Here is a 26,995-nt window from a genome sequence, read left to right as displayed (position 1 = left end):
CACAATTCAAGAGCACTCAGACCTTTCTAAATACGGGAGACTGATGAGTGGGAGTTTCAAAAGCAACTCAAGCATCATCCGCAAGACATGACAAGTAAAAAAACAATGGCTTTGAAGGTCATACCTGCAGGAGTTCATTCATTCAGATCATATTCACTCACATGTTAACAGATCAAAGCATTTCATGCTGCTATGAATTTAAAATCCCAGATGTCTTCTCACTACAGCAAACTTTTTCAAATGAGACTCATATTAAATAGTGAAAAGTTTCAGTGTTAGAAAGCAGACTTTGTTCCAGGAAACGAAAGAATATAAAAATAACGCATTTAATGGAAAGAAAAGGTATCTTACAAAAATGTCTTAATTTCAGAAATCACAACAGTAGTAATAAAACCTTAAAAGACAACTAAGACGGTGTTTATTCAGAAGCAGCATAAATCCAGACAACACATAAAAATCTCAAGTGTTTATTAAGTGCATATATTCATTTACAATTTTATGCCTTTCCACAGGAACAGACATACAGCAGCCACACAATTTGTTCTTTTCAGAAAGCTTTTGCTAGCTTGAAATCTCATCTTTACAACAGGATAATACAGTGAACTAGTTACAGTGATAAACTCCAGATTTATATAGACCAGGTCTGCAATAGAGTAAATTCAACATGTGAGTTTTTAATATTGCCACAAATGTGACAAAATACACAATTCAAGTGAGTTCAGACAGGCAACAGACACAAGACATTCATAAAAAACAATCAAGTGTTTAATACAAAATACTCAGCTAAAGATAGTTAAAAAGAAAAAGCTTTTCATACGTAAACAGCATGGGCCCTATCTTCTAATGTCAACAATGACATGTTATTATGTGGGTACCTCTAAGGTTTAAATACAATGTGTGCAGGCTAAATTACTTCCACCTCTTTTATAAAGTAATGATGGAAGATGGAATCACCCAACACAGAAGTCTGAGTACCAGAAGTTAAATTTCCATTTTTAAATGGCTTGTGAGACTTTCCCCATTCACTACAAGGATACCTCTGTAGCTTCTTTGGCTGAGGCCACCAACTCTGAATAGCAATCCCAAACAAAATGGGAAACACTTCCACTGCTGAGAAAGAACCAAAGAGGATAGTTTGGTCAGAATGCTAAACATTATGAAACAATTCTAAGCTTATGAACAAAATGTTCTATTTCTAAAGAGATGAATGTGAATTCAAAATTGTAATCATTAATTTCGTAAGTATCACAGTATTGACAATGTTCATAAATATCGTTAGTTTTGAAATAAAGACTTCAAAAAAAAAGCACAAATATATTATTCTGGAATAACTAATGAGTTTTTATTTAAAATTCTAAACTTAAATTCTATTTTAAACTTAGTCTTTTGCTGCAAAAATTATGTAGCGGCATCACTTTTACCAACCTTATTCCCAGGGAAGTGGAGATAGTACCAGAATGCAGAATAGGCAACAAGGCTTATTCTCTTATCAGTATTTCCATAAAACCTTACATACCGTAGATTATGGCAAATGCTAGGTTCCAGCCATTTCACCTGTGTTACCATTGCATACATAAAGTTGCAGTGTACTTGGTGGACAAGAGCCACAATGCCCCATCACACTGACTGATGCTGATTAGACTTCTATTTGTACCTCAAATAGCATTCGATTTTGGGCCCCTCATTACAAGAAAGACATTGAGGTGCTGAAGTGGATCCACAGAAGAGCAACAAAGCTGCAGACCAGTATGAGGAGCAGCTGAGGAAACTAGGGATGTTTAGTATGGAGAAGGGAGGCTGAGGGGGTATCTTATCACTCTCTACAGCTACCTGAAAGGAAGTTGTAGTGAGCTGGCGGTCAGTCTCTTCTCCCAAGAAACAAGTGACAGGGTAAGAGGTAACAGCCTCAAGCTGCACCAGGGGAGGTTCACATTGCACATTGGGAAAAATCTATTCACCAAAGGCAGGATCAGGCGTTGGAACAGGCTGCCCAGGGCAGTGGTGGAATCACCATCTCTAGAAGTGTTCAGAAACCATGTAGATGAGGCCCTCAGTGACACGGCTTAGTGATGGACTTGGCAGTGCTGGGGTAATGGCTGGATATGGTGATCTTAAAGGTCTTTTACAACCTAGTTGATTCTATAATTCCAGCTTCTTGTCCTTCCAGATGATGGGGACTGGAGAGAACAGACTCCAACATTTCAGTTCCATGAGGATAATAAAATGCTTCACATCACTTGGCAATGATCTGTATCCGTCTCAAGAGCATCAAGAACGTATTAGCAAAACCCCTTCCTTCCCCTGAGAAACACAAATTGCGATATGAAGCTTGCAGCCCTAGTAAATTGAGATGGAAAGTTCTTTGGATCTCTGAAAGTTTCAGATCCCTCTCTTCAAGAAGGATTAAAAGAGGATTTGGAGTCTTTGTGTAAAACTGAACATAAACAAATCACACGCAGAAAACCTTAAACCATTTCAACGCCTGGGCCAGAAGCACCACGCCATACCTGGGAGCACCAAAGCAATGATTATAGAAGAAAAAAGATTTACTGCATTATTGTCCAATATGGGTTTTCCAGATATGTGCTTGGAGTCTTTTGTTTGGTGGTTGACAACCATGCCAATATTCTGGTCAAAGCCTGGGGAAAGATAAAAGACTTCATTTTACAAAGCCAACCAAGCTGAAAAGAAACTTAGTAACCAAATGTATGCAACTTTATAAATTTAGTTTACCATTATGTGTTAAACCTCTGTAAGAAAAGACAGCAACAGGCTAAATTAAATCACAGCTTAATCTGGTAGCTTCAAAGAATGGAATATAAATACAGTATTTTATGTTAGAAGTTTGTTTTTTTTTTGCAAAGTACACTTCTGCCAGGTCTACTTCTCTATGTAGTTTCATAGCTAAGAAAGGAATGGAGCAAGCTGAATCAGGAGAGAAGTTGTTCTAAGGTACTGGATGCTCATTTCAATCAAACAGAAACAACTGGTTAGCAACACGTATTTCCTGTCACGAAGATGTATTTGTTTTCAAAGGAAAATTATGGAAATAACATTATTATTTGATCTGTCAGAAAACAAGCTTCTTACGGAGCTTGAACTTATCATTTCTACTTACATAGCAGTTTTACAATACCAGCAGCTGTTTTTTTTTCCTGGTACTTAAGCCATTTCTTGCTCTACCTCTGTTGTCAGTACTCTAGTACTGTATTTCATTAGCTGTTACTGTACACAGTTAGCCTATCTTCTGTCCAGCTGCATTACTTTCTAAGTTGATCAAAGTGTAAAATTCTAGCATGATTGATTTTAATGCCAACTCAAGCTGTAGTGAAGCATGTAACTGGGTACATATGTCCATGTGCACACCTTTAAGGATGACACAAAGAAACATTCCAAAATAAATCAGTATATTCTATATTACCATTATTTTCTCTTATATGTAAATCCCACAACATGGAAATTTCAGTTTGAACTGCTGCCTTATGACAAAAAGATTTTCAGCACCTCAGACAAAACTTAAAAAACCCCACAGCACGAACTTGCCTGGCAGGTATATGGCTGCTATTACTTTTACCTTTGAATCATGCATTTAAACCTAGCTTTGGATAATGCAAAAAAGCTACAGAAGAATCCAACTTCAAAGCCTGACAGTTTTAACACTTGCTATGTTTTAGGAAGTTGTACGTTTTCTTGAGAGAAAAACTGGGAATAGATTTTTATAAATATATACTTCAAATGAATATACTTCAAATATATACTTCAAATGTAAAGCATAGACTGAGAGCATAAACAAGTAGTAGGAAAGGTAACAGTAATTCCTTCTGTTCCTTTTGTTATTTACAGAATAAGTCTGGCCTCAGATTGATAACACAGGAAAATTTTAATGTAATTCTGTGCAGCTATTCAAAGTTTTACGTAACACATGTGTGGGCAGGGAAGGACTTTCTCCTAGAAACTGGCTATCCCAGTATATTACACAAACCAAATCTAGGAGGATTACCAACTGGAAAAAAATTGACAAAAGGGATTAGTAGCAGCAGCACAGTATTTTCAAAAGAATTCTTTATTACCACTGTTGTATTTATTGTTTTTCAAGATGCTGCAGAGAGACTGAAGTATTTCATACGAGACCACACTGAATGGGGATTGGAAAAGCAGGTTGAAGTATGGAGGAACACAAAACCTAACAGCGTGCACCACATGAGCAGCACTATTTTATTTATATCACAGCATATATATACATACACACACACACCATAGTGTATATCTGTATATAATATAGATACTGCAGCAGTACTTCTGAATTTGTATAAGAAACTCTGGAACTTGCATAGTGTCTTTGCTGCAGCTAGCAAAGTAAGTTGCTGAGCATGGAAAAATATCTGAAGTGAAGAATAAATAAATGCTGATAAATGCTGGCATGCATTAGCTAGGTTTACCACATACTCTTAATGCATCTGCATCGTTAGAAGCATGAAACATCATCCAAGTGCTTAAGAGCTTCTTCTTTAGTATAGAAATTTCTAGAAATTCCTCAAATGGCTAAACGCTCAATTCCATTTTAGGCTTTCTTGGAAGCAGAAAGTCTAAACAGACTACAAGAAATAGAGCATAAAAACTGCTGGAAAGCCAAATCCACAGCATCAACAACAGCCTGCAGTTCTCATTGTGATGACAGACTTAAAGGACTTGTACCTCTCAGGCAGTTCATCTGTACCTTCAAACCTCAACTTCCAACAAATACATAAGAATTTCCTCTATAACCAGCTATTGAACAGAATAGTGTCACATACAGCCTTTAAACAATTTTTCAGCAGTTTACAGTTTAGCCTAAAGGTTGTCTGTAGTGTTTATTCACAGACAAAGATCCTTACAGGCAATGAGTAAAATACTGAAATCATTTAGAATCAGCCAGCCAGGAGGGTTTTTAAAAATGAATATGATTTTTTAGTTAGTCACAGCTGGTTTATCATAAACTTAACTTACAGGGAACAGTACTCTAGAAGCAGTGAAAACTTAAATTGTGGGCACATGTTCCTGGAGCTTTCCTTACGTAATTCCTAAAGCTGACACTATTGCTGTCTTCAGAGTTAGAACTCAAGCTGCTGCAGTGACAACTGATTTGGGTAAATGGATAAAATTAAGCTGCCTTTCTCTTGTATGTTACCATAATTAGATCTACAGAAAACTAGAGGGCAGCAATTCCTTTCTGCAAGTTAACATGTTGATCTTTGCTCTCTTTCAGTAATCTGCAAGACAGTAACACAATATACACAAATGAAAATACGGAAAAGAATCAGCTGCCCTTGCTCTTGTTTTCATTATCAAGTCCATCACTTTGGCTCCCTTGTTCCTTTGTGTTGCTAACTCTGTATTTTCTCCATTTAAAAATCATGTCCTCAGCCCTTCTGGAAATTCCAAGTCCATTTTGAGATTACACTGAAGGGGGGGGAGCAAAAAAGAAGAATCTTACCACTGTATTGCATTGTAGCTCCCAAATAGGAATCAACAATTGATCCCAGTAAGCCAGCTGCTGCACCAAATACAATAATGGGCCATTGCGGAGCAGATGCTTCCAGATCAGTCACGAAAATGAGTTGTGTGATGAAGTAGGCTATACCTACTACCATGCCGCCAAGCAAACTTGAGAGCAGGCCCACAAAAGTAATTGCTCCATTAGTACCTGAATCAAACAAAACCAAGCTGATTCACAAACTTTTTCTTGAAGCCTTGCATTTGTTCAAATGTTTTATATGAAATCAAAACTATGTTCATAGCGATCTTCCCCCCTTATACCCCCAGCAAAAAAAAACAAACAAAAAAACCCATGCATTCAAATCCTGTCCTACAAGGTGTACAACTCAAATCAACATGCCAACAAGAATAAAAAAAAGACACACCGCTTTAAGGCAGCAATGTCATCCACTGTTTAGACAAGGCCTGACAGACAGAAGGTTCACTTTACCCATGCTTGGTAAGATACCAAAGGAAATGGGTGATTTAGTTAAGTGAATTTTCTGTAGCATCTGTATTGAATATATATATTCTTCTACTGATTAAAATTTTCATGTCTAAAAAAACTGGCTTGTAAACTTGTATTCTTTATATTTTGGCAATATAAAGACTTTTATTAGTGCCAGAGATGAGAACTGACAGCACTCATTAAGAATGATTTTAGCTCCCACCAACGAGAAGCAGCAGAAACAGAACTGAGTGTACTCCATTTCAACAAATGCATTCCTGCTAACATTTTCTAATCCCGGATTTCTGATGTTTGGGGTTTTTTGAGTGTTTGTTTTTTTTTTTAAATTTTCAAGTCAGATGCATAGTTCTAAACAGATTAGCATAAGAACATGCAGAACAGGTAACACCTTACCTGCTGGAACCTTTTCCCAGGTTGTTATCAACCTTGGCTTGCTTTTACTCATAACACTACCAATCTCTGAAGCCCATGTATCACCAGCAGAGCATGCCAAAGCTCCCAAAAGGGATAAGCACATCCATGATGCTGTGTATTGCTTGGAAAAGTCTATAGGAATTTCACCTGGTCCATTTTCTATCATATATAAGATAGCCAGCTCAGTAGGAACACCACCGTTACACAATACCTGCAGCCAATTCCTCTGTCCACCTAAAGTGACAAAAAATACGTATTAGTATTTTCAGGTAAAATACCCTGGGCAGGCAACAGCATGAGACAAAAGCAAAATACACACATATAAAGTTAAAATTAAAAAGATACATTTTAGAACCAGAAATTAGATAGCAATTTATTAAACAGAGCAGAAGCAAAAGCAAAGTCACTTGCTAACATTCATAGGGATGGGATTGGAGGGGAGTCACAACAGTGTGCCCTATTTTGGACGTTACATCTCATCTGCCCTTTTGCAAGAAAGGGGAATATACAGTATTTATTCTTCACAAGAAATCTGGAAGAATTTAAAAGTTGTGGCTTACCTTCTTTGTATTCTGAATCTATTTGCTTCTTTATATCTTTTTTCCATTTAGTAAGTTTTGAAGAAGTAACAAAAAATACGAACAGAGAAGTGAAGAAACTGTAATTTGCAACTGTAAGGATAAATCCAACCACCAGTCCTATGGGAAAGAAAAAAGCATATACAGTTCCGTCACGTAGCACTTTGCAAAGCACTTAAGCATTTTGAACCTCTTGAATACAGAAAGTATGCTAAACCTCAATCATGCAAGAAGAGAATTACTGAAGCATCTAATACCTGTGCAATAATACCAAAGACATCTTGACTGAAAAATAAAAACCAGTTATTTTTGCAATTTTCTCTTAAGTTTTATTGTCAAATTGCTAGCTCTATTGCTAAAGTATGTGATTTTTAAAGACCTTCTCTTGCACAAATTAGTAATACTGTGCAAAAAAATAAAAGACAGAGCAAGAAACAAACATAAATAAATAAATAAAAGGCCTAAGGTTATATAATTTAAACTGAAGTACTCTGCCTGAAGAATAGGATTATTTATGTAAAAACCATATACAGAGCTGTGTCTGTGTCTCTATCAACAAATTTATCTTCTGTTTGGGAATCATATCCTTCCCCCAAGGCCTCTAAGATAACCTGAATAACCATCTTCCATGTCTTAACAGATGCTACTTCTTTTCTGTTCCTCATTTTCTTTTTCTGTTTTTAATTTTATGCCCTCTTTTTCTTTCTATAAGTATTCAAGCTCCTGGGTATAATTCTGTTTTATCTCCTCCTTCAACAGGGGAGGCCTAATTCTCATTGCCCATCATGAGATTACAATTCTTCACAACTCAAAGAAAACTAGCTGCACATCAAGCAAATACCAGTATAAATTGGCTAGCAGAGCTGTTAACGTTAACAGGCAGAAACATCAGAAAAGATGGCTTTTCTTAATTTAGAAGATGCTCCTCTTAACTCACAGACAGAATAAGACTTGAAAATGAGTGACATGGAAGGAAAGGGTTTGAGCTCCTGTTTCTTTCCACTGACCATCAATCCAGACAACATCAGAAGACGAGGGTGAATTCACATCACCCAGAAACCTTGCATCAGATTTCAACAAAAACTACCGTATACTATGTTGGGTTTTTTTAATAACATGGTTAAGAAAAGTTTTGTTGATATGGTAATTTGCTTGAAGTACAGGTTTCATTTTCTTAGAAGGCCAAAAAATGTCTACAGACACATTACAGAAAGGAGAACCACAGTATCTTTACTGGTTTCCTACCAGGCACATAGCTACTGACATGGCTCAGTTTCATGGTATTTCTTTACAGTTAACTCTTGACATTTCTTTATTTCTACAGGAATCTATCTGTATGTTAAATCAAAACATGCAATTTAACTGCATGCTATACTGAAGTTTACAAGAAACTTCTAGGTTCATGTAAGTCTAAAGACAATATTAATCAAATGAATTACAAACAACAGCAAAAAATATTTAAACAGGCATGAGGAAAAAAAAATCAGTATTAATTTAAGGTATGTATGCTTACATTTACACTTTTATTATAATAGAACTAGGTAGCAAAGTCTTAAAAGACTATTATGTACAATACAAAGGTCTTAGTTGAGTTTACTATATGTTTAGCTTAGCAGTCTCACAGAAAACATACCTCCCAATGCACCACTGTGATCAAGACTCTTCTTCTTAAAACCCTGTGTAGCAATCATCAGTGGAACCAAGATTGAAAAGAGCCAGCGCCATGGAGAAATAGGTCGTAAAGTACCTGACAAAGCAAATAAAAAGGTTATATATGATCCTTATAAGCCTTTTTGAAGCCTTTATATATGAAAAGTCATTATCTTCTAGTATAGTTTTAAAACTTCCTAACCAAGCTTTTGGGTCCCTCCCCACCACAGGAGTGCATCTCCTCGAGGCAGAATTTACATCCCTCAGGACATGAGAACACATTTGTTATATTTTACAATAATTGTTCCTATGACTTTATTAACTCTTAACTTTTCACCAAAGGGGCAAGTCCTAAAAATGTTTAAAGGCAACTAGGAATACTGAAAAAAATAAAGCTTATTTCAGAAAGCCATCACATTCTCCAAACCATAATTTTTAATAAAGAACAATAATACACTATGCATTTTGTATTTAAGGAAAGGTAGCCACATGACATACAAATCAAGTGTTAGATAGTCCAGTTTCCACCTGATTATTTATGCTCAAGTGAGCCTGAAGAAATTTAATACAGTTCTTCTTGTCCTGTCTGTTTCTGCAGAAAATTTGGCTTAGCTGAGAATTCACAGATGATTTAGACTTCTTAGTCTTTGCTTTGCGTAGGCCCTCTCTACCACACATGCATGCAGCCCCTTCCCAACCTGGCAACCCATCTTCATAGAATCATAGAATAGTTAGGGTTGGAAAGGTCTTCAAGATCATCAAGTTCCAACCCCCCTGCCATGGGCAGGGACACCTCACACTAAACCATATCACCCAAGGCTTTGTCCAACCTGGCCTTGAACACCGCCAGGGATGGAGCATTCACAACTTTCTTGGGCAACCGATTCCAGTGCCTCACCACCCTAACAGTAAAGAATTTCTTCCTTATATCCAATCTAAACCTCCCCTATTTAAGTTTTAACCGATTACCTCTTGTTCTGTCACTACAGTCCCTAATAGTCCCTCACCAGCATCCCTATGGGCACCCGTCAGATACTGGAAGGCTGCTATGAGGTCTCCACGCAGCCTTCTCTTCTCCAGGCTTAACAGCCCCAACTTTCTCAGCCTATCTTCATATGGGAGGTGCTCCAGGCCCCTGATCATTCTTAGAGGCCCCCTTCAGATACTGGAAGGTTGCTATGAGGTCTCCACACAGCCTTCTCTTCTCCAGGCTGAACAGCCTCAACTTTCTCAGCCTGTCTTCATCTTGATCTGGATTATCATAGAGACCTATTGAAAAGTAAGCTGCACCCAACAGTTTTATGTCTTGTAATATGTATTTACTCCCAGAATTTTTTTTCTTCTCTTAGGATTTTCTAGAATAATCCTTTTCCACTTCTGCATTTCACTGTCCTCCCTATTATTTTTTTCCTCAGTTCTATTTAGCACAGCACAACCAAACATATTGACTGACAACAGAATTTATTTTTGTTTACACAATACATTGGCATGAGAAATTATTTTCTTTGTGGCATTCAGTGTAAACTGAAAGCACATATTTAAGCTAAGAGATAGCCTTCTTTCTCTATACGTTAACATGCCCCACATCATGGGTGCCGCGGTTTAAAACCAGCCACGCAGCTCATTAACTCACTCCCCCCCTTGCTCCCCCAACTCTCGGAGAGTTAGGAAGGAGAATCCAAAGAATGTAGCCCCCACGGGTTGAGATAAGAACAGTTTAATAACTAAGGTATAACACAAATCACTACTGCTACCACTAATAATAGTAATAATGATAAAGCAAATAACAAGTGAAGAGAATACAACACCTCACCAGCCACCGACCCAAAACTCACCTCACCCTGCCCGACCCAGCACCGACTGATACCTCCTCCATCCCCCCAGAGCTCCAGCCCTTCTGGGTTTCTCCCAGTTACATCCTGGGTATGATGTGCTATGGTATGGAATACCCCTGTGGCTAGCCTGGGTCAGGTGTCCTGTCTCTCCTTCCTCCTGGCCTCCCTCCTTCCCTGGCAGAGCATGAGGCTCAGAAAAGGCCTTGGACAAACCAATCATTTGAGCAATAACTCAAAACATACTTGCTCTCAGCAACCGTTCCCAGCCCGAAAGTCAAAACACAGCACTGCACCAGCTACCAAGAAGGAGAAAAAATGACTGCTACTGCTCAAACCAGGACAGTGGGGGAATCCGTTCCACTGGTTTTTCTTCTCTGACAATGACTGCAACCTGTGCCAGTGCCTCACCACCCTCACAGTAAAAAATTTCTTCTTGATATTTAATCTAAACCTACCTTTTTCGCTTAAAACCATTCCCTCTTGTCCTGCCAATACAAGCCCTTGTAAAAAGTCCCCCTCCAGATTTCTTGTAGACCCTCTTTAGGTAGAGGAAGGCTGCTCTAAAGTCTCCCCAGAACATTTTTTCCTCCAGGCAACCCCAACTCTCTCAGCCCATCTTCACAGGAAAGGTGTGCCTGCCCTCTGGTCATCTCTGTGGCCCTCCTCTAGACTCATTCCAACAGCTTCACATCATTCTCATGCTGGAAACTTCAGAATCAACCTTCTTGCTCCATAACCATTTAAAAAAAAAAGGGAAGACTCGTCCACAGTCTCCTTCTCAGTATAGGAGATACTTGATACATCTGATTCACCTGCTGGAGTGAGTCCTGAGGAGGACCACAAAGATTTACCAGGACGCTCCACGTTCTGCTGTCAATTCTCAATCACGTTATATAGAAAGGACTGGAATATCCTATTTAGCAGAAAAACACAGAGACCTATACCTATAGAGCTGATACACACAATGTTGCATGTTTCAATCCAACTTGGCTAGCTCTAAATGAGATAAACGGTTTGCTTCTGCATGACTTCTGTGTGTTTGGCATCTCTCTACAAGCCAATGTACAAGTGTCCAGACAACACAGATTTAATGCTGTACCAGGACTAATACACCATCCTAAAACCTGAAGCACTGAAAAACACTGAGCAGAGACATCCAGCTGCCACTGCAAATGTCAGCTTATACTAGTGGAATATTTATTCTTACTGGATTTATTCTGGATCCAGGGTGACACTAGGCAGTTGAGGATCTTTATGCTGCACCCCTAGGTACTCTCACCAATACTGCATTGACACTGGAACTGAGCATTTCCTGCATGAAACTGGCAGAAGTCTTCAGAACACTTCTTTCCTTGTCTTAGGAAAGCAGTTAAACTCTTCTAGGTTTGCACTGATGTGAAGGCAGTACTGCTGCTTTTCCACACTGTTGTAAAAATGGTCCTAGAACTGAAATGACAGTACCGAAAGTACTAATGTCCCTGCAACTACACACCACTAAGCCACAGCCTGAGCTACCACTGAATCACAGAATCATTTGGGTTAGAAAGGACCTTAAAGCTCATTCAGTTCCAACTCCACTGCCATGGTCAGGGACACCTTCCACTAGACCACATTGCTCAAAGCCCCATGCAACCCGGCTTTGGACACAAACAGGAACAGAACACCCACAGCTTCCCTGGGCAACCTGTGTCAGTGTCTCACCACCCTCACAGTAAAGAATTTCGAATATTTCTTTTCTTTCAGGGAGACAAATTATAAAGGATACCAACATTTTACATTCAACGGGATCCCCAGACAGTGTACCTAGAAGGGCACAGTAGCCATTAACACCTCATAAACCATCAGCAGCTACTGTCAGGGCTAAGGTTTTCAGCTCCGCTGAGGCCGAAAGGAGCTGTGCAACCCCTCTTCCAACGCTGTACCCCCAGCCTGCAGGGGCTCCACTCGCCCCTCGCCGTGTCACCTCCCCAGCCCCCACCCGACCTTTGCACTCACCGTAGTACGTACTTGCGGTCATGGAGACGATCCAGAACACCAGAGAAATACAAATGAGCGCGTTCAGGATGATAATATTCGCCATCATCTTGAGGTACTCTTTGAAGAAATCCTCCTCGCAATAGGACATAGGAATCCAAAAAGAGAACACCTGGAGGGGAAGCACGGAGTGCACCCCATCAGCCACACAGCTACCTCCTTCTCCTCCCGCCCGGCCCGAGCCGCGGCCCGAAGCAGCCCGCACAGCCCCCGAGGCCGCCTCTGTTCCCTCACACCTCGGGGCGCCACTGAGAGGCACCGACCCGTTCATGGGGAGGCGGACGCTCGGGGCCGCGCTGCCAGGCGCTGGGCGACTGGTGGGCCCCGGCCCTTCCTCCTTCCCTCCCATCACCTAGCTCTGCCACTGACCTGCTCCAGCGGCCCGCCGGCGCCGCCACCATCCCGCCCCGCCACCCCTCTGCGCATGCTCCGCCGAACTGCACAGTGGTGAGGAAGGAAGGAAGGAAGGAGGGGGGAGGGACGGACAGACAGACGGAGCAATCCTAGTTCTGCAAGCACTTAGCAAGCCTCGGAGCGGAGCTGTGATGTCGGTCATCCACGCATAGCCTTTCTCAGCCCCAGTGGGCTGTCGGCTATCGATCCTCTGCGAGATCGGCGTTTGCCTGGCGCAACCCCCCGTCCTTATTAAGTGTCCCCCTTCTGTGGTAAACGGTCATCCGTGAGCTAGCTGCTCTCGCCGGGCTCATGGGCCCACGGCTTGCTTCAGCACCAGGGCGTTATCTGCCTTACACGGTGGGCTCGAATAACGACCAGTGGAAAAAACACTAGTTAAATATAAATCAAATTTGGCAAATATCGTTTGTATAACAAACCAAGACATGAAAAGTATGAAGTGAGTTGGTAATTAGTGATACCAGTATCTGGATGAGGTTTAGAACTTGCTGGAGCATTGCAGAGTTCATTAACAGCACAAGAAGGAGACTTGAAACATCTCTTGAAGTTCACGTGGGATGTAAACAAGCCAAACCTGCCTGGTAGGTTTTAATTGGGCATGCCAGAGTTACTCTCAAAACACTCGACTCTGTAATGTATCCCAAGTTACTAGAAGGACTCCACAACTCCCACTTCACATATCAGAGGCTTTGTTACCAAAGCAAAGAGAGATGAGAAACTCCACTTCTCAAAACCCCTCCCTTCATTTTGACGCAGCTGCCAATAAAATAAACTACTTCAGGCATGACAGAAGGTAATTCTGAAGTAGCATTTATATATTAAACATTTGTTATGTGGAAGGTAGAAGCAAACTCTTCAAGTTTACAAACATGGGTACAGATGAGCCACCTCATGAACATCAGTAACCTTGGGTGCCATTTTTTATGGACTTGCGGCAGCAGCAGAATAGAATGTTTAAGTATCCAGTGACAAGCAGAGTTAATAGGAAAACGTGAATTAAAAGTTCCTTTGCATACAACAAAAGTAGCTTTTAAGCTTAAAAATTCAAATGAATAATCTCAGTGTAAGAGTTGACAATTTCCCTGCTGATTTGAAGCTGATTTCTTGCATGTTGGCACCTTTCATCTTTCAAGCATGTTCCATTATTTTTCATTCAGGATCTGGAGTGAGTATATAACAGGGTGTGAACACAGCCCAGGTTGTGAATTCTTTTGCAACAGGAACTTACATATATTTTTGTGTTGCTGTGAAAGAAATAGTGAGCTCGCAGCTGCTTCTTCAGATGTTGTCTAAACTAGGGACTGTGTTCTACAGAGATTTACAGATACTTGGTTTTACTTGAAGACAGCAGGCTTATTTCAGAGGTTAAAGTTAACACTTGGGTGTTTACAATGTGTTGGCTCCAGCCAATTAGAACCAAAATTTGAACCAGGTGCCTTAGGCAAGGGTGTAGAGGCTTTATTTTATTTTCTGCTGTATTTATTGATAATAAAGACTGGGAACACCCAAATTTTCTCTGAACTAGAAATCCTCAAAACATTAATACTAATGTAGCAGGACTTTGGTATACCTGGTGTTCCTTCCTAGCTCGCAAATTTTCATTCTGAGATCTGGATTTGAACTCTTGAAAGTCAGGGGCTCAGCAGCTGGGCTACTTTGTAAGAACAGGACACCTTTTAAAGGATAACGCTGATACAACACTGCTTAGATGCTCCTGGCAAAATCTAAGTAAACAAATTTTTCAACCAGAATGAGATACTTCTACTTAGACTGGTGGCTGAACAAGTAGCTGCTTAAGTGTAACCAGCTCCTATAAATCTATTAGTTCAAATACACTCTTAACTGAAATTAATTATTTTTGTTTGTTTGTTTGTTTTCTAAACTGTAATAGACTGATACTGGATTTTCTGGTGGAGAAACAAAGATTTCTGCAGGAATCATAAAGCCCTGTCTGATACCTGTGGGACTGTACAACCATGGGACCATAATTAACAGTAACACACAAGCTGATATGACGAGGGGACAGGTTTGTGGCACTCTAAAGGATCCTTCAGCTTTCTTCATGGATAGGTAGCACTTGCACTGGTTTAAAGACATGCAGACTATTACACTGGCTTATCCACAAGCCTTTCATCTTGGTTCAAAGCCACAGACGCTGCTCCTGGAGCTCACATGAGAAAGAAAAGCAAAGAGTATACTGCTCTTGGTGCCTGGAGTGAGAAAGGTGGTTCTAGTCATGAAACCTGTAGCAATCACTGTGAATAATGTTGGCTTTGACTCCTCTTTTAGCTCTGAGTCTTCTGCTATATGTGCTTTAGCTCTTTTGCTTTTTCTGTATGTGTCTTCATACATCCCTCTTTCTTTTTTTTTTTTTTCTATTATATGGAGCTAACAAGTTTTCCTGCAGTCACTTCGTACACATGGAATTGATACAAGAAGATTTGGAAATGAAAAAGACAGAAACCCAAAGTTGGACTTTTTTCCACTTTTAGAAACTGAAAGAAGTTGCCACATTTTTGAAAGTAACATCTACAGCAGTTACTGTCATTGGCCCAAATACTATGTTTAAAGTCCTCTTTTCTAGATGTTGCCCTTTGTTTTTACTAAGTCCTGCAACAATGATTAACAATAAAATCACAACACTTTCAAGGCAAATGTGTTGTTCGGGAGTTTTTTAAAATTTAAATTAAGCACCCATCTAGATGTTTACAGTATCGTGAATTCAGAATTCATGTACTTAAAATGCCATCTTGATCAGTAAGAAGAGTATTGTGTAATACATGCAATACATACATTTAATAAATAGTTTTTGCTCATTAAAAAACACATTCCCAATTCATACCTAATATTATTGATAAGCTTGATAGTTTAGAAAAGGCAAGTAACAGTTGCTTTAGACAACTAGATCTTAAAGTTTTTCCCCATGCTTTCTCATACAAATACATTCTTGAAACAAGAAAAATCTGAGAAGCTTAAATAAAAAATATTGTTAGAATTACAGGCTGCCCAATATTGAGAAAAAGAGTTCCTTCTTACCATTTTCCCAGATCTATAGGATGCAAAGCACAACCAGCGCAGAGTCTAGAAGTAAAAATACATACAATTTACTAGGAGACAGGAATGCAAGATGATTAAAGGCATTATGACCAACTGAAGATAATAGCATGTTACTGTACACAGCATGCTAATCAGTCTTTTATATTAATTCTTTTCCCAGGAATACATTAGAATTTAGTACGTTTGCCATAATATAGCATCAAATTTCCAAATTTTCATGAAGTAGAAGTAGACTTTTTGCTCTGTTCCACTTTTTTGTATCTCTGATAGTACTCTCCGTTCTCTAATCTGCTTAAAACATTATTCATATTTGTGAGAGTTCCGGTTTTGTTATGCTGTTGTTTTTTCTTAGTGGTATAAAATCAAAAGGAAATGCTGGTCTGACCATGGAATAATCCATTTCACCTCCCTCCATAATCTTTTTTACAAGATAAAAAATTCTGTTCATAGTAGAGGTAAAAGAAAGATAAAGGGAGCTGGCCATTGTTTTTTAAAAACAGAGGAAGCTATTAACATTCTCTTTGGAGATGAATATTGTTTGTCTTACGGTTAATAGGATAATGAAGGAAAAAGAACTGCTTCAGTGATCTTGATTTTTACTACTTTCTTTAACTTGGCTATTACAGGAGAAAACACCATACTTTGACATGAACTTTTATGCTGTATTTTTCTTGTAACACTCCACAAGAATTTATATCTGTACATATATTTACTTAATGAAATATTCCTGCTTCTTATCAATTGCCTCTGTAGGTTTTGTGCTTGACAGATTGCATTATGAGTAGTATAGCTTGAAACTTAAATACTAATTTAAACTTTTTCTTATTCTTCATTGTTAAACTTGTCTTTCTAATAACAAAAAATATTGAAAATACTGTTAAATTTTTAAATAAATTAAAAATCTCTAAACGTTGTTTAACATTGCACTAAGTATAGCTACTGGCAAGAGCCTTGAATAATATTCATACTTCTAGAAAAGACAAAATAGTAAGACTGTAAAATCTTTTAGCTATAGTGTCATTAGATAGTTTATAGAAAACAGAACGAAAAGCCTCATACTGCAGGTAAATATCCATTTTAAGTAGAGCACCCAAAATTAGCAGTCAGCTGTGAAAATACCTACCAAATTGCAAACACTTCTGGAAACAGCTGTTGGCATTTGGTAGGTATTTTCGATCATGTGGTCCACATGTGGGGTCAGACCCCTCAAACCTTTGAGTATGTCTGAAGGGAAACTGGGAGGTTAGGCTCCTCCAGGACGAATCTAGCTCATGTACACCAGAACTGCTTTGGGAAATGAATGGCAACATGTGATGGATGGGAGCAGCCACAAGGCAAACATCAAAACTGCATCATTGTTCCATATCACCACACTAGGCAAACCATAGTCTGTGTTGACAGAATAATAGCTATGTAAGGAAACAGGATTGACTGGCTTTTAGATTTAGATAACTTCTAAATGATTCAGAAGCATTAAGTCACATTTTTAGCCTGTAAAAACACGTCCTTCCACGTCTGCCTCAACACAAGTGGGTATAACTTGCTATACGTAGTGATTCAAATTAGCAGTTTTACCTGTTTAGGCAGACTGAACAGAAGTGATGGAACTATGAACATTTTTTTTCATGCATTTTCAGCAAAAGAGCTAGGTCACATTTACCTTTAGGGTATTTAGCAGTATTGGACAATTCTGGTAAATACTGCTAAAGATTTAGGATGACTTTTTACTGTACTTAATTTAGTTTGTAACAAAAATGGGGGACAAGGGGATGAAACAAAGCCGAATCTAGACATGGAATAAAGTCTTAATGAAAAGTATTGTCCTCCAGGTTATTAGTGACTAGGCTTAGATTCTGACAGGTTTGCTAAACTGACATTGATTTGAGATGGAAATGGGAGCCCAAGTATCCGTAAAAACGAATGCTGTAGGTTTTTTAAAGGAAAATATTTGGAAAAGCAGTCCAGAGGAAGGGCTGATGGGAGCTGTGAAATTGCTTCATAAAAAAGATCAGTGGCTTCAGGAAAAAAAAAAGTCTAGGGCAAAAATGAGGATTGCTAAGAAAATAAGGCCGGGGGAATGCCTGCAAAAATGCTTGTCGAGATAGGCTGAAACATGGAAAGAGAACCCTCAGAGGGTAGAAAAAGCTCTGCTGAATGACACCAGCAAGAAGCAGCATGTAGGTAGGAAGGTAGAAGGGGTAATACTGTGAGTGGATATACAAGTGTGAAGTGGATGGTCCAACACACCTTAATGCCAGTTTTCAGATTTAAATGCAGAGGAAACCCCCTTTTTTCTGTCTTCTTGTCAGCAAGTTCAAATGAACTGAGCTCAAAAGAGATTTTTGGTTGCAGATGTGACAGTTTCATCAAAAAAATACTGAGTGCACTCACCTTCAAATGAATTAATGGGCTGAAAATCACTGGGCATGTAGAAGACCAGTGTCCTTACTTGTCTTCACAAAATTAAGCAGCACAAGGATTGAAATTGGGTTTACTCTTCTCTGTGGCCAGTAAACTGGATTTCAGGACATTTGCTTTTTAATAAAGAGCATTTTTTTGTATCAAGTACTTTACTCATGCAAATACAATACTTTTGATTTTGGTAATAAAGAATTTTAGTCCTGTTTCACCCAGGAGAAGCACCTGAATATCAAACTTCAAACACTGCTAATAAGCCAAAGAGTTTTTTCACATTAGAAACTGGGTAATTAAGTATGAAATTTGGAGACACTCTGGAAAACTAAAACTACAGAGTACGGAAGGAAGGTTTTACCTAAAAGAGATGGGTATAACAGTGTGCACTCAAAAGTTAGGCAGAAATATCCCTTACCTTTCAAAACTTCAGTACAGATTAAAATGAACTGGTGCAGATAAAGTATTTCAGAAGCAAGATCAGTTTAAGTCCTGTGACAAACTGCAGATTCCAAAGGTCTTCACCAACTGAAGTTTCTCATCAAAAAGAATATTTTAACTGGCTGTTCTGCTTCTTTGCCGTTGTCATTTATTCCTGTTCTTTTAGTCACAAACAGTAAAGTGATGCCACAGTAAATAATCCAGTTGTGAAGCAGATGAAAAATGGAGAAATCAAGACGCTAACAAACAGGGTGGAGCCAAATCCACTCTTCTCATGCTAAAGAGAGTGTCAATTAAAGACTTCTTTTCATGTTCTCCTGATTTCAGAGATCCACCCAGTGTCATAAATTGGTATTGAAGTTGCAGAGCACCCTATCGCTGTGCAAAATACACTAAGGTACTAGTGTTTTAATCTCAGAAAAGACTGTAATTCTGACTTGCTGGGTGGAGGAATAATGTCTTAACTTCAGCTAGGAGAGAGTTAATCTCTTCCTAGAGGCTAGTACAGCATGGTGGTTTGGATTTAGTGTGAGTGCTGGTAACACACTGATGTTTTAATTGTTGCTAAGCATTGTTTGTACTAAATTAAGGACTTTTCAGCTTCTTGTGCTCTGTCAGCAAGCAGGCTGGGTGTGCAAAAGAAGTTGGGAGGGGATAAAGCCAGGACAGCTGACCACAACTGACCAAAGGGAAATTCCACACCGTATGATGTTATGTCACGGTATGTAAACTAGGGAGAGTTGACCAGGAGTCACTGATGGCTGCTTGGGATGGGCTGGGCATCTGTCAGTGGGCAGTAAGCAAATGTATTGTGCAATTGTATTTTTGCCAAAGATTCAAACCTAAAAGTAGTTTTGTCAAAGTCTTTAGATTTATGTCTTGCAGGTGAAGAGCTCAAGACCTCTTTTAAAATCAGTACTGCAACACAGACAGCCACTGACTTTTTTCCCTGAAAACTGGTCTTACAGTTTCATTACAAAACACATACAAAACATCACTGGTAATGAAAAGTTCCCTACACAGTAATCAGGCCACTAGTAGCTGCCACCTAATGTAAGCTACTGAAACATTTGCAGAAATGCCTCATGGCATGATGTTCAAGTATTCATTATCTTAGGACACTGTGGTGTATATATAAAAGTTAAGTTCAGCCCGTGGAAGCCACTGTTCTCCTATTAATTAACACAAGGAGATTTCTGCAATGTGTCCACCCTGTGAAGTCACAGTCATGAGGCGAACTGAAACGACCAGTATAAAGGCATTTTTCTTTCTCCATACACTGAGAGAGAAGGCTTTGATGATAAATTTATACTGCTAAGTAAATAAAGAACGCCTCAGTGCAGCTCAATACCATGTAATTGTAAATGTACTCTCCAGCTGTATTTGGACTTCTCCAATGAGCTGTTTCCAGGAGGTCCCTAGAGAGTGGGCTCGTCCTAAAATCCAGCTGACCCTGGGGTCAAGGGTTGGACTCAAACCCACTTATTTAGCAGCACAGGCAACGTGAAATATTATCTTCCTGTGCTTTAAATTGGGGTCTTTGTGAGTGTCATCCCCTTCCACTTCTGTTTTCTTGGCGAGTTAAGATTCCTGAAGTTTTCTGAAGATAGTGTAAAGAAAAGATGTCTGGAGCTGGACAAAACACTTCAAATTTTTTAATTTTCCTACATACATAGTTCAGATTAGGCTGAAGAATAACAGTAAAGTGCTGCAAGAAAAGCTGAAAAAAATGTCCTGGCAGAGAGGATCATGTCATACCCCTTTAGAGATCAATTTAGCTCTCAGAGACTGCAGTCCCAACGTTTTCACACCTACCAACTGAGAAGTAACATGCATACTCTTTTGTTTTTTTAATATAACTTTCATGAGGTGTTAATTTTTGGAAGTCTGGTTCCCTTGGTGATATTTTCAATAGGATAAATAGGCAACCTGGTGGCCCGGGTCTACTGGGATGGCTTTTTCAGCTGGTATGAAAAGACTTCCAATGGAAAGAAACCTAAAACAAACAAAACCCAAACAAAAGAAATCACAGAAAGTAACTGCTGGTGGGTTTTTTTTCTGATTGAAAAAAACCCTAGATACTCTGGTCCTGGGTCATCCCCACCCTCATTTTAAAAGGGAAACCCCAGCATATTTCCAACTTGCAAAAACATATATTCCAACGAAAATTACTCCTGTCAGCAGCCAATATTTATCTTGCTGTTCTGTCCTTAACCCTGCAGCATTATGTCTGCCTCTTCCTATGGAGGTTGCCACAGCCATCTTTCTGTTACAGAACAACCCCCAGCACCACTCCATGATGTCAGATATGTTCCCCTACAATAGTGAGACATAACCCTTTTTGTAGATGGGTCCTGTTCTAGCAGCTCCACAGGACATCCAGCTTCAGGGTGTGCTGTCTTCTTGTGGTTTAACTCCAGCTGGCAACTACATGTAGCTGCTTGCTCACTCCCCCAACCCTGGGTGGGATAGGGAGGAGAACTGGAAAAAGGTAAAACCGCATGGGTTGAGATAAGAACAGTTTAATAACTGAAATGAATAAAATGTAATAATAATAGAAATAATAACTAGAATAACAATAACAGGAAACAAAAAAAAAAGGAGAAATGAAAATTCAGAAAACAAAAGTGATGCACAATACAATTGCTCAGCACCCACTGACCAATACCCAGCCTGACCCAAGCAGCAGTCTGGGCCTTCCTGGTAATTCCCTCCCGTTTATATTCTCAGTATGATGAACCCCTTTGGCTAATGTGGGTCAGCTGTCATGGCTGTGCTCCCTCCTAGCTTCTTGTGCACCTCCTTTCTGGCAGAGCATGAGAAGTCCTTGACTTAGAGTTAACCATTGCTTAGCAACAACTTAAATGTTGTTATCAACATTATTTTTAGACTAAAACCTAAACCATTGTGCCAGCTGCTAGGAAGAAAATTAACTCTATCATAGCCAAATCAGGACATGTCTGTACTTCCACCAAAGGTCTACAATCCTATTCATTGGCAACTGCCCCTTCACGATCTCTCATGCACTGCCAGTGAGGTGTGGCACAAGAAGCTGGGATGGAGCACAGCTAGGACAGATGATCTGAACTGGCCAAAGGGGTATTCCATTCCACAGCACATCATGTCCAGTACAGAAACTGGGGGGAGCTGGATGAGAGCTGCCAAACACTGCTGAGGGACAGGCTAGGCTTCAGTCAGCAAGCGGTGAAAATTGTACACTAATGTTGTGGGTTTTTGTTTTCTCCCTGTCTCTGTCATTATTATTATATTATAGCTTATTTTAATTATTAAATTGTTCTTACCTTCACCAGCAGGTTTTCTTTTTTCCAATTCCCCTCCCCAACCCACCTGGGGCAGGGGGACAAGCAAGTGGCTGTGTACTTAGTTGCCAGCTGGGGTTAAACCACAGCAGTCACCAAGAAACATCTGAGTGAATGCCTCATTTTGGAATACTGCTTGTATTACACAGCAACCAGGGGTCTCATTTCGCAGGACAAGTTGTCCAGGAGGTCTATAAAGCCCTAGAAATCCAGCATCATTTGCTCTGTTGAGCTGTTGAAAGGAAGAATTCTGTTTAAGAAACATACTGGCCAAAATTTGTGAAGAAACTGTCCTAAAATGGCCAAATGCTTTACCTTTGGCCCCAATACACATCAAGGGCACTGTGAATAAAAAGCCATGCACTATCCCCATAAGTTCTTGTAAGTAAATCCATAAGGTTACTGCATACCCCACCTAAGCCGCCACATAGATCCAAACTATAAATGACTGATGACATCACGTTGAATTACTGCAAGGCTCTAATGAAATGCGTGGGGACTATTCACTCACAGGTTGCCTTAGTTTCATCTGAGGTAACTTTCTCCCCAGTAGCCGTTTCAGTGCTGTGTTTTTGCTTTAGTCTGAGAACAGTGCTGATGATACATTGATGTTTTAGTTGCTGCTGGGCAACACTTTCTGATCAAGAACTTTTCAGTCTCTCATGCTCTTGCCAGTGAGGAGAGGCACGAGAAGCCGGGAGGGAGCAGAGACAGGACACCTGACCCAAACTAGCCGAAAGGGTATTCCGTACCAGAGTATATCATGTCCAGTAGATTAACTGGGAGGAGCTGGCTAGGTGGGGCTGGGTATCAGTCAGCGGGTGGTGAGCAATTGTATTGTGCATCACTTGGCTTTCTTGTGGTTTATTCCTCTCTCTATTTTTTATTATCATATATTACTGTATTTGACTTCATTTCAGTTATTAACCTGTTCCTATCTCAACTCATGAGTTCTACTTTTTTCTAATTCTTCTCCCCATCCCACTGGGGAAGGGGAGTGAGTGACCAGCTGCATGGAACTCAGTTGCCAGTTTGGGACCCACAGATGACTCAAGATCAAGAGAAGGGAACCCATAAAGACACCGTCCTCCAGGAGTTTAAAGTCTTTATATTTTAACATAAACTATTAAAATACTTCTCTTCAGTTGGCCTACCATTATCTAAAGACTTATGTGTTTCAAAATGCTGGGTGTGTTCCCATATCTCTCATCACCCTAGTGAAGGTGTCACCGTACTTTCTCTAGCATGTAATTCGTCAGTGAAAACAGCCTGGAGTACCCAGAGGGCAGAAATTCCTTGTCGAAGGGCATCCCCACTGGCAACAATGGGAACTGATCCAACTTGGTCCAATAGAGATGTGCATGAAGCTCCAACTCCTACCCACTACCTGGGATTAGTTACCCTGGGAATACTTGTTACTTGCAAGCAGACGCAACATGCTATATGGGACAGAGTAATTGTACCAAAGCTATTAATTGTCATTGATTGTCTAATGATACTAGATGTTTATTTGATAGCTCATAAAACTGTGAGCAGACATCATGTTGTATACAGTCTTGGGAGCCTATTTAAATCATGGACATTACCCCATGTCCTGTGACAAACATGCCTTTGTAAAAAGTCCCTCCCCAGATTTCTTGGAGGCCCCCTTTAGGTACTGTGAGGCTGCTCTAAGGTCTCCCTGGAGCCTTCTTCAGGCTGAACAGCCCCAACTCGCTCAGCCTGTCTTCGTAGAAGAGGAGCTCCAGCCTCTGATCATCTCCACTTCTGACCAGTACAAATAAACAAGCATCCTCATGTAACTCTTAATTCTGTCCATCAAAAAAGATTTTTATTAATGGCTCCTTTTATTGTTGCAGCGACTAACTTGTGACTTGCATTCAACACCAATTTTGTTATCCTCTGTTCTGAGTGTATGCTGTAGCAAATAGTACATTAAAAATGTTTATATTGAGGAATTTTAAGAACTGAGGAAAACCGTGTGTTTCTAAAGTGTTTTTAACAGAAAGAAAGGAATTGTACCTTGATATAGATGAACATGCTATAGTAAGGTTTCATCCGTCTCTTCAGGAAAAAGTAAGTATTGTCAAATTAATGTGAGTTTTATTTCTTCACTTCTCTCTCCTTCCAGCATTCTGTGTGCAACCCAACCCTCAGCAGTCTGCCTGTCAAATAGAAAAGGTAAAACTGCTTATTTTAAATCATGCTAATTTTAGCCCTTAGTTTCAGATTTTCTGTTTTAAGTAACATTTGAATTATTTTTAAATCATTTAGGAAAAAAATGAAAATACCAATTGAAAGTGTTGCACGTAATCATCCATCTATGTACTTGTGTATGTATCAAAGTGTAAAAAATGTCCAGACATTTGATCTGTTAAATATCTCCAACATAAAATTGGCTATAGCATCCACATACTATAACTTATTTTTTATTGGAAGAGGAGTTAAACTTCCAAGATATTTCTGATTAGTAAAAGTACATACAGGAAATGAAAAGAAAACACCACAAGATTGTTCTAGTTCTTTATTTTTATCAACCATGTACACAATTTGAGGAATGAAAGAACACAAATCATCCCATCAAAGGGCAAAACCCCACATCACTGCACACTTACCACAATCTCTTTGGGGTTAACCTGGGGCTAGATGTACAAGTACAATGTAGGTACAACCTTCAACTACAATATAAACTCTACAGGAAAAGCCTACAGTGTTCTTTGCTTTAAAGAGGGCACGACTTCTATGGTTCAGTTTCTGACCTTGCTTGCTTACTTCTCCTCAGCATGCCATTCATTTCTTTGAGTCCTTACAGAGAGACTTGTCCAGAGTCTCAAGTTCCAATGCAGGATCCTCAGTTGCAGACCTCTGGGGACAAAGGAAAGGGTGCTGAGGTTCCCTAGAGAAAAGTGCCATTCTTTTTAGCAACATCTAACAGGAGGAAATGAACTGCTACTTGAGTGCATTCCATCTGAAGTTACCTGCAGTGATCATTTTACGTTTCTAAATAGCAAGCCTCTTCCAAAAGCAAAAAGCTTCTTGTATGCACTTTGAGAAAGACAGAACTCTCAGAACCCGCTTTTCCATCAGACATTATTATTACCTGAGGTGAAAACCTAAAATCACATTTTAACACCTGCCAGATTTTAAAGATGTCTTCAATAGCTGTTGAATAATAAAACAGTCATAAAAGGGAGATTTTTTTCTCATCACTGAGTGAATGTCTGAGAACATATCAATGTGACTTATTCATATTTTAGCACTAACTCACCATAAATACCTAAGTAAAGATTACAGACTACTTTTTGATTTGAAAAGCTTTATAAATAGTCTTCTGTGAAAAATCTCATTTTAATCTCCTGTCTCTTATAAATACCTCATCTTTCTATGTTGGATTTTTAACTCATCCCAGGGAAGATTCCTTAAGGCATTTAATATCATTTGCTCAGTTGTATCTCTTGGTGAAGTACTACTTGATTTTGAGCTTCTCATGAGGCAAATATGTCCATCTATTCATTGTGCAGCTCTGCCTGCTGCTTGGATGTGATTCTTCATTCTTTTTCTCAGTGTTATTGTCTCTAATTTTTACTTCTTTTTACTTTCACATGCCTTTTGAAGGCATTAACTGCATTCAGTAAGAACATGTTTACATTTCATGTTTCTTTTGAAGCTGGATGTTTCTTCTTGGATATAAATCTCATTCTTAGGAAGATTTCACATATTTCTGTTATGCAAGCAAACAAACAAAAAACAGGAAATGAGTTAGGAAACAACAGCATTATGTTAAATTTTGCAACTTGCTTAGTGTCAAGTTACGGATTAACTGAACATTGTGTGAGCCAGTATGGGAAGGATGCAGGAACAATCTCAAAACCACAGATGAAATGTGAAGAGTAAATTCATTTCCATCACCTCGCCAGCCAGGGGATCCCTGAAGCAGCCTCTGAGCAGAAGTGGGGACATGGACACCACTGGTTTTGCCTGTTTATCAAGGATTCATGCAGGCAGAGTTTACCACCATGCTTTGATTTTTCCTACAACAGGGCAAGAATCTAAAACATACCTGAGAGGGTGACTCTGTCTGTCACAGGCTCATGTTATCTAAACACAAATGTTCTACTTGTCCAATAAGCATATTTGTTTTAGATACCTCAGCTGCAAGTCACTTGGTTGTGTTTACAATCCTCCTTGCCAGTCTTCCGTTATTTTCCCACAACATACTTGTTAGAAATTGAAATACAATCTATAGTGCTCAATTTTTTATGTAGAATGCCTTTGTCATAAGTGAGGAAACTCATGGATTGAGATAAAAACCAGCTTAAGAGGGGGAGGTAAAGAATATAAGACCAAGTATAGCAAAGAGAATCACTTGCCACCTCCCACAGGCAGGGTGATGCTGAGCCACATCAGCTCGGCCCTAAGTCTTCGTGCAACATCAGCTTAGTAGACAACTCCCCCAACATCCATCTTCTTCCTCTGCTGTTTTTTATTTCTGAGCACAGGGTTACCCGGTGTGGAATGACCCCTTGGCCAGTTTGGGTCTGCTGTCCTGGCTGTGTTCCCTCCCCACCTCCTGCCCATCACCAGCCCACTCATGGGGGCATGGGCAGGTTGGAAAAAAGAGGGCGCCTTGAGGCTGGGCAGGCAGGACTCAGCTGCATCCAAACACACTGGTATGTCACCTACACTGTTTTAGCCACTGACCCAAAACACAGCACCATATGGGCTGTGGTTTAGAAACTCCATCCCAGCCAGACCAAATGCACCAATACTAGTTGCAATTTAATATGAAGTGAATTAAGCTTAAACCTGGCCAGATTAATTCTTGTGTTGGTGTCAGACAATCATAACTGACACTTA

General features: G+C 39.6%; 1 protein-coding gene across 4 annotated transcripts; it reads right to left on the bottom strand.

Annotated features, from left to right (window-relative positions):
- Nucleotides 1-451: 451 nt before the first annotated feature.
- TMEM19 (transmembrane protein 19) lies at nt 452-19,113 on the bottom strand. Of its 4 annotated transcripts, none has more exons than XM_031043605.2 (8): nt 18,796-19,113; nt 15,945-15,989; nt 12,456-12,606; nt 8,609-8,722; nt 6,958-7,095; nt 6,377-6,631; nt 5,474-5,683; nt 452-2,639 (listed from the first exon to the last, which is right to left on the bottom strand). In XM_031043605.2, the coding sequence occupies exons 2-8, from the start codon at nt 15,945-15,947 to the stop codon at nt 2,476-2,478; spliced, it is 1,035 nt and encodes a 344-aa protein (XP_030899465.1). In that variant the 5' UTR covers nt 15,948-15,989; nt 18,796-19,113; the 3' UTR covers nt 452-2,475. The 4 variants fall into 4 exon arrangements, with proteins under 4 accessions (XP_030899465.1, XP_030899464.1, XP_030899463.1 ...); XM_031043604.2 differs by lacking the exon at nt 18,796-19,113 and adding an exon at nt 17,089-17,207 and having other exon boundaries at nt 12,468-12,606; XM_031043603.2 differs by lacking the exon at nt 18,796-19,113 and adding an exon at nt 17,089-17,206.
- Nucleotides 19,114-26,995: the final 7,882 nt, after the last annotated feature.

This window comes from Melopsittacus undulatus, chromosome 5, assembly GCF_012275295.1.
Source record: "Melopsittacus undulatus isolate bMelUnd1 chromosome 5, bMelUnd1.mat.Z, whole genome shotgun sequence".
NCBI classification, from domain to species: domain Eukaryota; kingdom Metazoa; phylum Chordata; class Aves; order Psittaciformes; family Psittaculidae; genus Melopsittacus; species Melopsittacus undulatus.
Note: the sequence above shows the minus strand (reverse complement) of the source record. Positions and strands in the feature narration are given on the sequence as shown.

Excerpts from the sequence above, each read along its gene's own strand:
- TMEM19 (XM_031043603.2), bottom strand. The coding sequence starts at position 17,145 with ATGATCGAAAATACCTACCAAATGCCAACAGCTGTTTCCAGAAGTGTT. Across the intron at positions 15,990-17,088 it reads CCAGAAGTGTTTGCAATTTG|ACTCTGCGCTGGTTGTGCTT; the intron begins GTAGGTATTTTC and ends TTTTACTTCTAG. Across the intron at positions 6,632-6,957 it reads AGATTCAGAATACAAAGAAG|GTGGACAGAGGAATTGGCTG; the intron begins GTAAGCCACAAC and ends TTGTCACTTTAG.